Source organism: Tiliqua scincoides, chromosome 1, assembly GCF_035046505.1.
Source record: "Tiliqua scincoides isolate rTilSci1 chromosome 1, rTilSci1.hap2, whole genome shotgun sequence".
NCBI lineage: Eukaryota > Metazoa > Chordata > Lepidosauria > Squamata > Scincidae > Tiliqua > Tiliqua scincoides.
In genome coordinates, this window is record NC_089821.1 from 21,828,053 (window position 1) to 21,840,157 (window position 12,105).

At 41.9% G+C, this 12,105-nt stretch overlaps 1 protein-coding gene across 7 annotated transcripts in view; it reads right to left on the reverse strand.

Annotated features, from left to right (window-relative positions):
- The window catches only part of GPHN (gephyrin), a 464,667-nt gene that overhangs the window by 96,547 nt on the left and 356,015 nt on the right, over positions 1-12,105 (reverse strand). For 3 of the 7 annotated variants that reach the window (XM_066612401.1, XM_066612400.1, XM_066612406.1), the window contains one exon: positions 10,859-10,900. The exons of the other annotated variants lie outside the window; for them this stretch is intronic. In XM_066612401.1, the coding sequence (XP_066468498.1) occupies positions 10,859-10,900 (42 nt within the window). The remainder of the gene's footprint in view (positions 1-10,858; positions 10,901-12,105) is intronic. 7 annotated transcript variants of the gene reach the window in all.

Genomic DNA, 12,105 nt, shown 5'->3' on the forward strand with positions numbered 1-12,105 from the left:
TAAAATTGGTAACTGAGGAAGGGAAATAGGCTGCAGTATGGAGGATAACTTCCATTCAAAATTCCATGCAGCACTTGTAAAATAGCTATGATAAATGTATAAGCAGGTGATATACAACTACCCTGTGGAAAAAGGAGGGTGTTAAGTCTGTAGGAAGGTAGAAGTATCTGATACATGTGGTTAAAATATATCTGCTCATACGTTTATTCATTTAGTGTTTTGAGCACATATGAATAATCTCAGTTCACAAGATGCCAATGGAACCACACCCTTTTCTGTTAAAAGGGTATTGAAAGAACTCAATTTCACTCGCACATGCATTAATAATAAGCTAAGCACAGAACTGGAAGGCATAGGCCATACCATCAATTTCTCAATGGGAACAAAAACACAGCAAACCTGTAAGGGCACGTGCAAACAGAAACCTGCCACAAAAATCTTGCTTTTGTTTACCTTTTTCAACATACACAGAAGAAAAGCAGCAACTCTGCACAAAACCATACAGAAATCAGGCATGCACTGAGAATGAAAATGTGTCCTTGTTTATTATTTTGCATGCTTGACGGTTACTTGTGTTTGGTGAGAAACAGGGAAATTAAAGTAATATGGAATCTTATCTAAAAGTGCATATGATAGGAATCAAGAGGAGAATTCTTCCATTCTAGAAAGATATGTGAAATTTTCTTGGGAATAGGTAGTAGAGAATTTGTAACAGAAACTGAGATAAATCTCAAATTCATATTGATGGCTTTATGCTTTTGGGGGAAAATTTTTTAGTATATGGTCTAGTTAGGAATCTAACGAATCACTCAGTGTGTCTATGCCCACCATAAGGCTGGATATCACAATGCTTAATTGACCTACAGTCCTGCCCAATATTTAAATTAAATAACTTTATATCTATATGTATTCCCCAAGAAGTACGTAAATATCTAAGAGGAGGGGGAGCCAACAGTGGACGAACAGACATGTCTCCAGGAGCTCCTGTGAGATAGTTTGATTTCCCCCAATATTGCAGGTCTGAAGAAGACCTGAAGATCTTCGTCAGGAGAGACAAGATTTTCTTCGGTGCAAGGTATCTGGCTAGATTGAAAGCCCAACCGGGGGGGGGGGTTTCTTCTCAGAAAAACCTAACTGTTTGAGCCAGTAATGGGGGAGGTGCAGTGATCTGCAATTAAGCTGCTGGCTCCATGCTAAGATATCATATGAAGGAAAAAAGCGTGAAGTGTAAAATTTAAGTTGAAATTCAAGATAAATACGTGTCAATGTTGTCCCCCGTTCTGATTGACTGATTTGGCTAAAAGCCCTGGATACATGGGAGGAGTTAATGAGAACTTTTTAAGGATGTTGAAAGTGCTATTTATTTTGTAATTGAATAAATCGGTGGTGGACTATAATTATAATTACAACTTGGTGTGTAAAATTCAGAATTATTTTTGGACATAACTCTCATTAAACTTGAAAGAGTTTTGGTTTTTTTTGAGACTGTTTTTTTTTTACTTATCCCTCTCTCCATTAACCACACTGAACTGTTATCTGCAAGAGGTATGTAAGGTATGCAAGGAATTTCTGGCTGATAGAGCAGTGCCCTGGTGCAAGCAAGGAGAATAATATGTGGTATCTTGTGGATTAGAGAGAAATTGCAAGATGGATCCCGTTCCAGATTTTTTGATTCAAATGATGTTTACAAATATGGAAAGATTGCTCGAGATGGAACGACAGAAGCGGAGTCAGTCCTTGCAGATTCAAGCCACTTTAAAGACTCTCAACAGATAGATGTGTGCAAGGAGCAATTGGAAGACGTGAAGAAACAAGTAGAAGATAAATAAAGGAATGAGAAAGCGGAAAAGATGATGGTGAGGGATGAAATTACCATCAGAAGAGTGGATACAGAAATTAGAAGAGTGGAAAATCAACAGGATCTAGAGGGGATGTTGATGGAGATCAAGATAGAGAAGATGGACAGAGCAATATGGGTGCACAAAATACAAAATTTGTTGGAACAAGAAGAAAACATATCCCAGTTAATTGGAAGAATGAACATACCTTATACAAGAAAGTGTGAACCTATTGGATTCTTTTATAGAGATAAATTATTAAAGATATTACAGGAGAAAAAATTGAAATGGTATATGGTATTTAGCACTCCTAAATGTATGTTATATGTTTGTATGTCTGTGTTTGTCGATTGCAAATAAATTTTTAAAAAAAGGAAGTAGGTAAATATCTAATTTAGACTGGCAATGGAAAGCTAACAATGTTTCCCATGTTGTACGTGCTTGGAGAAATATATCATTGAGTTTTAACTTGCATTAATATACAACAGCCACCATCTACAATATTGTGTATTTCTCTGTGATTTCCTCATTGTACACTGCCAATAGCCAAGGCTAGGAATATATATTTAAAAATGTGCACATTTCCTGAGTTTTACTATAGAGTCCTGAAACAGTCACTCCTGCACATTAGGAACATATGGCTCCTCAACACTTGGCCTTTATTATGCACCCTGAAAATAACATGTATTGAGCCCTAAGGAAAATGAAACTGAGCCACAAGTGCACATTTACTCACAAATAAGCAACTGGTCATTCAAAGGCCAGTAGAAGGGGCATGCAAGGCCACTAGAATAGTACTGATCTGATGAATATGGAGCTCAACAATTGGTTCAGGAGCCCCCCCAATAGTAAAAAGGATAAACACAGAGTCCTGAACTGGTAAGGTGAAACTTCTTTCTTTTTAGACTTGTAAAGCTAGGTGGGTGCCCATAGTGTGTCATTCAAAAAAGTAGGTCCTGATATGACAAAGAGCCCAATCCTATCCAGCTTTCCAGCACTGATGTAGCCATGCCAAGGGCTGTGTGCTGAATCTTGCAGTGTGCGTGTTGGGAGGGGAGTTAATCATGGATGCCTCCTCAAGGTAAGGAAATTCTGTTCCCTTACCTCAGGGCTTCATTGCGGCTGCTTTGGTGCTGGAAAATTGGATAGAATTGGGTCCTGAGTCACCTTTTGTCCATATAAAATAGAAGAGAATGGCAGAGAGAACCAAGTTCCATCATTTCTTTCCACAACTATCCATGTTCTGCTGTTACTTTTTCACAAATTGTGCCAATGCTTATTCATATTACAGGGTTCCTAACAGGCATCCCAATCCTAACCTGCACCAGCATAGCCAGGCTGCATGGCCTGTGCTGTACCCAGCGCAAGCCAAGACAAGGCTGGAGATCTCCTTGGAGTAAGGAGATAAGCTGCTCAAAACAATAAAGGGAACACTTAAACAACACATCCGAGATCTGAATGAACGAAATATTCCTATTAAATGCTTTGTTCCTGACATAGTTGAATGTGCTGACAACAAAATCACACAACAATCATCAATGGAAATCACATTTATTAATCCATGGAGGTCTGGGTTTGGTGTCATACTCAAAATTGAAGTGGAAAAACACACTACAGGCTGATCCAACTTCGATGTAATGTCCATACAGCAAGTCAAAATGAGGCTCAGTAGTGTGTGTGGCCTCCACGTGCCTGTATGACCTCCCTACAACGCCTGGGCATGCTCCTGATGAGGTGGCGGATAGTCTCCTGAGGGATCGCCTCCCAGACCTGGACTAAAGCATCTGCCAACTCCTGGACAGTCTGTGGTGCAATGTGGCGCTGGTGGATGGAGCGAGACATGATGTCCCTGATGTGCTCAATTGGATTCAGGTCTGGGGAACAGGCGGGCCAGTTCATAGCATCAATGCCTTCATCTTGCAGGAACTGCTGACACACTCCAGCCACATAAGGTCTGGCATTGTCTTGCATTAGGAGGAACCCAGGGCCAACCGCGCCAGCATATGGTCTCACAAGGGGTCTGAGGATCTCATCTCGGTACCTAATGGCAGTCAGGCTACCTCTGGCGAGCACATGAAGGGCTGTGCGGCCCCCCAAAGAAATGCCACCCCACACCATTACTGACCCACTGCCAAACCCATCATGCTGGAGGATGTTGCAGGCAGCGGAACGTTCTCCCTGGCGTCTCCAGACTCTGTCACGTCTGTCACATGTGCTCAATGTGAACCTGCTTTCATCTGTGAAGAGCACAGGGCGCCAGTGGCGAGGTTGCCAATCTTGGTGTTCTCTGGCAAATGCCAAACGTCCTGCACGGTGTCGGGCTGTCAGCACAACCCCCACCTGTGGACGTCGGGCCCTCATACCTCATGGAGTCTGTTTCTGACCGTTTGAGCAGACACATGCACATTTGTGGCCTGCTGGAGGTCATTTTGCAGGGCTCTGGCAGTGCTCCTCCTGTTCCTCCTGGCACGAAGGCGGAGGTAGCGGTCCTGATGCTGGGTTGTTGCCCTGCTACAGCTTCCTCCATGTCTCCTGGTGTACTGGCCTGTCTCCTGGTAGCGCCTCCATGCTCTGGACACCACACTGACAGACACAGCAAACCTTCTCGCCACAGCTCGCATTGATGTGCCATCCGGGATGAGCTGCACTACCTGAGCCACTTGTGTGGGTTGCAGACTCCGCCTCATGCTACCACTAGAGTCACAGCACTGCCAGCATTCAAAGGTAACCCAAACATCAGCCAGAAAGCATAGGGACTGCGAAGTGGTCTGTGGTCACCACCTGTAGAACCACTCCTTTATTGGGGGTGTCTTGTTACTTGCCTATGATTTCCACCTGTTGTCTACTCCATTTGTGCAACAGCATGTGAACTTGATTGTCAATCGGTGTGGCTTCCTAGGTGGACAGTTTGATTTCACAGAAGTGTGATTGACTTGGAGTGACATTGTGTTGTTTAAGTGTTCCCTTTATTGTTTTGAGCAGTGTATATTTCCCCAGCCTACTCTATGCGGCAGAGCCCCAGGCCTGCTCTATGCGGCTTCTAAGATCCGTGCCAGCTACATAGCTGGTGCAAACCCAGGAAGCCTGGTATAATGCCGGGGGGGGGGTGCCTACCAGACCCGGTCTGCCCTCCCCCTGCCCAGAAACATCCCCTTTCTGTCTCCCCACACCCCTGCATCACCCAGCATGAGTCTACCTGCTCATTCCAGCAATGCTCCTGGATGCAGCACCAGTGGAGGCATTTGAGCCAGTAGTGCCAGCTCATGAGTAGTTGCTGGCACTCAAGAAGACATTAGGACTGTGCTGTTAATTTTCCTATATATTATATGTGAGAGGTGATGTATATTACATGGGACATGAGGCATTTCGTTCACATTTCTTTCTTGATGGTACATATCCTCTGGAAAACTAAAAGATGATATTGTTGTGATGGATATTTGACTGCTGCTGTGTCTTTCACAAGCATACAAAAGGCTTCCTTCATTATTCTCTTCCACCATTTTTCAAACACAGCACATGCAGAAGCCAGAGAGAGATGAAGAGGGTCACAGAAAAGGGAAAGCTGAAGATGACAGTGAATGGTTGTGGTATGAAGGAGAATAAAAAAGTGCCTACTGAAATCTGTTTATGAGGAGTTTCATACATAAGCACACTTTGGACCATCTAATCACATACAAATTATAGACAGCACTGTATAAAACACAAAGCTGAAGGCTAAGTAATTTTATACATGAGTCCAACCAATATAATATATTTTAAGTGAGAAAATTTTAATGAAATGTGATTTTAAAATGAGTGAATATATGTATCTATGATTAGAAAGCTATTCTTCATTAGGATTACAAAGTTTAATAAGATGAATTTTAAAAGTCTCCTTAACAAAATTCTACAGAGAAGAAAAAAAGAGGCAACCTTTATCAGAGATTGCTAAATTCTACTATAGTAACAACCACAAAGTTAATACAGTGTGTCATAATATAGCCAAAGGACTTTCTACCTTTCATAAAGCATCCCACACGCTAAGAAATATCAATTGGAGAAACAGACCTTTGATGCTCAAGGACTGTGTTGGCTTGGATACAGATGGAAAAAAAGTGCTGCCCTGTCTGATACTATAAATCTATACTGGTTAGAGATGTTGAAAAGATGGGCCGCTGAATCCTATGCCAGCGGCCCATGCCTGGTCGCAAACGTGCCATAAAGCACACTGAAGCTGTGTTTAGGCCAGTGCTGTTAGTGGAGAGGCTGTGTGCTGCGCCTGCTGACTGGCTTAAGTAAACCACAGAGCAGCGGGGAGGTGGGGGAGGGTGGATCTGGGGTGGGGAGGGAATTTTCAGGCAGGGGGTGGGGAGGAGAATTTTTCAGGTTCAGGAGGGGGAGGGGACAGTAGAGGAAGCCTCTGCCAAATCCTAACCTCCATCCCGAGCCTAAACGTTCTACATGGGATCAGTGATTGAGCAGGTGCAGATCTGAGTAGACCCATAGGGTCAGCGAAGGCCCAACGCAGAGTAAGGTAAATGATGTTCCCTTACCCTGAGGAGATCTCTGGCTGCCTCCCTGGCCCCGCTGGACTGCCAGCCCAATAGGATTTGGCTGTAACACAACTTGAGAATACTTAATCACTAAAGTGTTAACCACTAATGAAGTATTCCATGCATAATCAGTCCATCAGGCTACAAGGAAATCTGCTTGCATTGTAAAAGAACTTTCTTCAATGTAGCACCAATATGAATCCACATATCATGGCTTGTTCATCTTAGTCTGACAATAGTTCCATAGGCCTCTGAAGGAAGCATTAGATCTATAAACTTGGCAGAGGACCTCATTTTTCTGAAAGTTAGGAACTGATACAATTATGAAAGTACAAGTACATAACTGCTAGAAATATCCTAATAACTATAATGAATGCTCTTATTATCCTAAGTGTTCTGGATATGGTTTGTTGTGATTTCCTGCAATTTAAAACTGTATCCTTTTTAGTGCCATGGATGAAATCATATTTCAAGAAGTTATGTATCCTATGGATCAACGAATTTGTTTTAAGAAGAATCAACAAAACTGATTACCTTTCAATTCTAGTTCAAAAAAACATAAAACTCATTTGGTCAGTCTTTTTGAAATACTGTATGTCCCTTTTCTTCTGAAATGTGATATCTGAAATGTGATAAAAGCAACTAAAGTTTGTCAGTTATTCAGATTTCAAACACCCATGTAAGAAGGATTTTATAACTGGTATATGCTGGTATTTCTATACCTTAAGCACTTTTTATTTTTAAACATGATCTAAATCAGGGCTGTTAAACTTGTTTCATTTCACAGACCAAATAGCATTAATGATGCCTGCTGAGTGCCAGAAGTGATGTCAATACGTGGGTAAAAGGGGATTGGACAAATTTCTGAAGGAAAAATCCATCACAGGTTACAAGCAATGATGGATATGTGCAATCTCCTGATTTTAGAAGTAGGCTACCTCAGAATGCCAGATGCAAGGGAGGGCACCAGGATGCAGGTCTCTTGTTGTCTTGTGTACTCCCTGAGGCATCTGGTGAGCCACTGTGAGATACAGGAAGCTGGACTAGATGGGCCTTTGGCCTGATCCAGTGCAGCTCTTCTTATGTTCTTAGGTCGTGACCAGAAATAAGAACTTTTTTCTCACTTAGCAACTCATTTGCTGCAAATGACAGAAAAGAAAATATGCAAATCTTGATCATATTTTCAAAATATGGGAGAGCCCAATTATCATGCAGATTGCTCTTTCAGCAGTGATACCTCATCACAGCTCAGCAGCTAAGAGCAACTGATGGTGGTGCTGGGAGAGCCTAAAGAGCTTCTGTGGGCCACATGTGGCCCATGGGCCTTATGCTGATCTAAACATTAGCTGAATCTCTGTATCAGCTCATTGACCATCAATTCCAGCATTTTTTTCCCCAGTGGTGGACACCCAGTTGCCAGTGGATGCTTTCAAGCAAGGCATGAAGATCATGGCCCTTCCCTGTTCATCTCCAGCATCAAGTATTCAGAGGTTTATAGTCACTGTACATCAACTAAAGCAACAACTGTTGCACTTTGTCACTGTGATTCAGTTAAATCAAGAATAAGTTGGAAGAGGCCTTCTCATACATGAATAAGAGAAAAACAATGAATCTGCTAGTTTACTTTTGGCCCGAGTCATAGGCAAAGACAAAGGAAAAAAGGAAGCATCTATGCTAAAATGGCTCAAATGTGTCTTAAGGATACAAAAGCTAAACCAGTAGCTTATAAAACCTGCAAAGACTATTGGGTGATCCCATTTGTTTCCATCACTGTCAATCAAAGCAAGCGAAGAGACTAACAAAGTTTATATTTGAAAATTTCATTTTGAACTGGCTAGGAAGGCAACAGTTCTGGTCTAATGAAAGAACAAAACAAAATAAATCTGGTTGTGTATGCATTCACAGGTGTGCAAAACCTCAAATCTTTTCTTAGCAAGTTCTCACATAGATAAGCATCCTGTGTTTTGAAAATAATGGCCCATGTGTTTAAGTTGGAGATGCTGCATGTATTCTCTGGGAAGTCTGGCACCTTCTAAGTAATAATATTACTTATTCAAAGTACAGGAAAGCAGTAATAAAATGTCTTGCTCTAAGACCGTACTTGAATTTGGTCTTAGAACAACATGATAGTCAAATCTGGCTAGTGGGCAAATTGAACAAGTCACATTAAGCATGAGAATATAGAGCTAGGTAATATGAGTTCCAATGCTGTAGTAGCTAGTCCTCTCACTTCAGCGCTTGAACCTGGCCACAAATTTCAAAACTAGGACAGATAAGCTGGTGCTCTCCTCAGGCACAGCACAGTTGCCGTTTCTTTTGCGGTATTTTACAGGTTCTCTTGAGCTGAAAAAACTCCATAACTGTTTTGGTGAATTATAGGACTTTTAAGCATTACTTGGCATCTGCAGAATGCTACTTTAGCTGCAGAGATGAAAGCCACTATTTTGTAACATCTCTTGATACTGAAGCAAAATGTGTTCCCTCTCCAGAGATTGGAATCGCCAGTCTTTGATGGAGAAAGGCAGGTTTTGCCCCCATTTCATCTGTGCTTTTTTCGTTTGCTCTTAGATTTCATGAGGAAAAAGTAAATTCAGTCAGTCCTATTAGTAGACACTCAGCTAGCATTTGTAACAACAACTAGCAGGATCTACCCTTTCTAGCATACATAGAATCTTCCCACCTGTATAGGGGATCCCCATTGATATTCTAGTAAGTCCTCTTATTCTCCATGCTTGATGTCAGTTGGGCACACTGCTACTGTTAGTTGCACCACCGCACATCAAGCCATTGCAAATAACATGAGATGCTCCAACTCCACTTCAGATTTTTGGCACATAACTTACTCTAACAAAGAGTATAACTACAGAGTAGGTTAGTGGATACTGAGATGTACTGCCCTCATTTATGAGAAATGGTTAGATGATTTGTAGTGTGCCAAGTACTGAAGCAGGAAAGCTGGGGGGGCGGGAGGAGGGAGACCTTCTAACAGCGCTATGGGGATCTCTGCAGGCAGAAAGGCTCTGTATGCATAGGTGGGGATAGACTGTGTATGTTTTCTATATAGCAACTCTATTCTGATGCATATATATATTCTCTAATTTTGAACAAATGATGCACATCTGTTAGTACAAATCTGCTCAGGGTACTTATTCCATCTAACACAACTTTTATTCCTTTCTTAATGGAACAGACATCTACACTTTCAGTTCTGTTCCATGGAAAATTTACCAAGAAAACCTGATTTATGATCTTGTATTACCAGAGATTTCCAATTATGGAAAAAAAACCCGATTTCAATGTTTATAGATAACCCTTTATTTAAAAGTATTGTCCTCAAAGCAATTCATACATGAAAAGGCAACTGTTAATCTGAATGAATTCTCAATTTCTGCATTGCCTTTTTATCTCCGGAGTTACTCATAAAACAGATACTTATGAAAGCTGTTGTAGCATATGTGGCTAAAAGACTTAGCTGCAGAACAGGACTTCTTGGGTTTGAAACTTGCATCTACCATGAATTCTTACTAGGAGGCCTAGAGGCAAGCTTCTTCTTCATGGACTCAGAAGCAATGTGGGGATAATATTATGGCCCAATCCTAACCTGCCCTGGAGCAGGCAGGCCAGCAGACCTGCTCCACATTTCAGGGCAGGGTTGGGGCTGAAATCAGCATCGCCCAGGGCAAGGGGAATCGCTTCCCCTTACCCCATGTCACGCTGCAGCAACCCCAATGGCGCTACTCGGATCTGCCCCACCTAAAGATCCAAGTAGCCCAAAGCTGTCCTGGCAGCCTGGGAACGAGGATAAGCCCTGATCCTACTTAGCCCACTGCCTGCCCATGGGCCTGCTCACCCTCCCCAGCTCTGAAATGCCTCCCTCCCTCCCGCACTCCAACCACCTCCCCCAGAACCCTGTGCCGGCTGAGCCCGGCCACTGTGGGCTCACCTCTTAGGCAGACTGAGAGGGGGCTTCCCTCCTCCAGAGATGTGCAAAAGTGCTTTATGACACTTTAGTGACCGTCTTGGAACGGCACAGGGGATTTGCGTCAGTCCAAGGAGCGATCTGGATTGTGCCCTTAGTCGCCTTTCACATGAAACATTTTGTACACTCCAAAACTGCTATACAAATGTTAAGCATTTTTAGAATTAACAAGCTTCTGGGTCACATTTTTAAAAGTAGTACTGCACTCTGGGTTTGTGTGTCTTCATTGCACAGTTTCATAATATTATTATGAAATTATTAAAGGTATCTCCTATTAAAACTGGAACTACAGAACAACTGCTTGGGTGGTCTTTACACTGATTGCTTCAAACGGTTGTGATGGCATTAAACCATGCTAAACATGGCTGCAAGGTGAGCATGCAGAATCAATCCCACAAACTTCTTTTCCTCACTTGTGCACAGTGCAAAATAGAATAAAATAAAATAAATTTAAACCAAAGAGTGATGAGTGAGACTTTTGACTGTGACAGAACACGTGCAAAATATACCTCAGAAACACTATAGGTGGATGAGCACGAAGGGAGCCGAGCCTGGTTGTGCAGTGGGGAAAAGAAAACATTGTTAAATGGTGACACAGCAAAGGTCTAAGGAGGTTTTCTAGTTGGTGATTCCAGCACTGACACATGAGCAGGGGGATCATTTAGTCCCTAAGACGAGAAACTTCCACATACATTTATAATTAGGCCATTTAAGGTGGAAGCTTTACATGCAAGTATGTTAAGACTTTTATTACATATAAATAAATAATTCTAAATGAAGACTGAGTTTTAAGTCTTCAGAAGAGGTAATAGTATAACAAGTATGAACATCAACACATAGAATGTGGGTTTTCAAAACTCGATACTGAATTTCTAACTCTAGCTCTGCAAAAATACAGAAAAGTAAAAATATTTTGAGCTTCCATTTTGTAGCATCCTATTAGGCAAATGATTATTTTGATTTGTTTCAGATAGCTACGATACTTGATTTTTACAAAATTGATGCATATAATCAGATGTGAAGTTAAAGCTTACATTTAGCAAGACAAGAGTAACTGTTCCTCTTTATCCCAGCAGTGTCTTTCCCAGATGCTGTTTCCTGGTGTTCTTCTGCATCTTTTTAGATTGTGAATCACTTTGGGACAGGGAGCCATTTAATTATTTGATTTTGTCTTTAAACTGCTTTGTGAACTTTTTGTTGAAAAGCCATATATAAATATTCTTATATATAAATAAAACTAGCAAGGTCAAGCCATTACTTAAGAGTGAAACTAAATAAAGTCTTCTTAAATAAAGACTTCTTCTGGGTAGCCAACAGTAAGGGGGCACACCTGAGTTCCCAGGGGAGGGGGTTTCAGAGGTCAGGCACCACAACAAAAAAGCCCTGTTGCAGGTTGCAATCTGAAGGCATTGATGGTTGTAGCAGGGCCACCTAGCATAATCTCACAGGATGATTCATGTGGAGAGAGGTAGTTTCTCAAGCATTCTGCTCCATACTAATTTAAGGACCCAAACCTATTCAACTTTCCAGCACTGATGCAGCCATGCCAACAGGATGTGTACTGCATCCTGCAGTAAGGGGGCAGTCATCGAAGCCTCCACAAGGTAAAGGAATGTTTATTTCCTTCTCTTGGGGCTGCATTGTGGTTGCATCGGCACTGGATAGGATTGGGCCCTGAGTATGTGAAGATAATTGGAAAGAACTGAACCCAGTAGTCCTCAGAAATAAAAGTAAACAGCAGTGCAATATTGTTGTT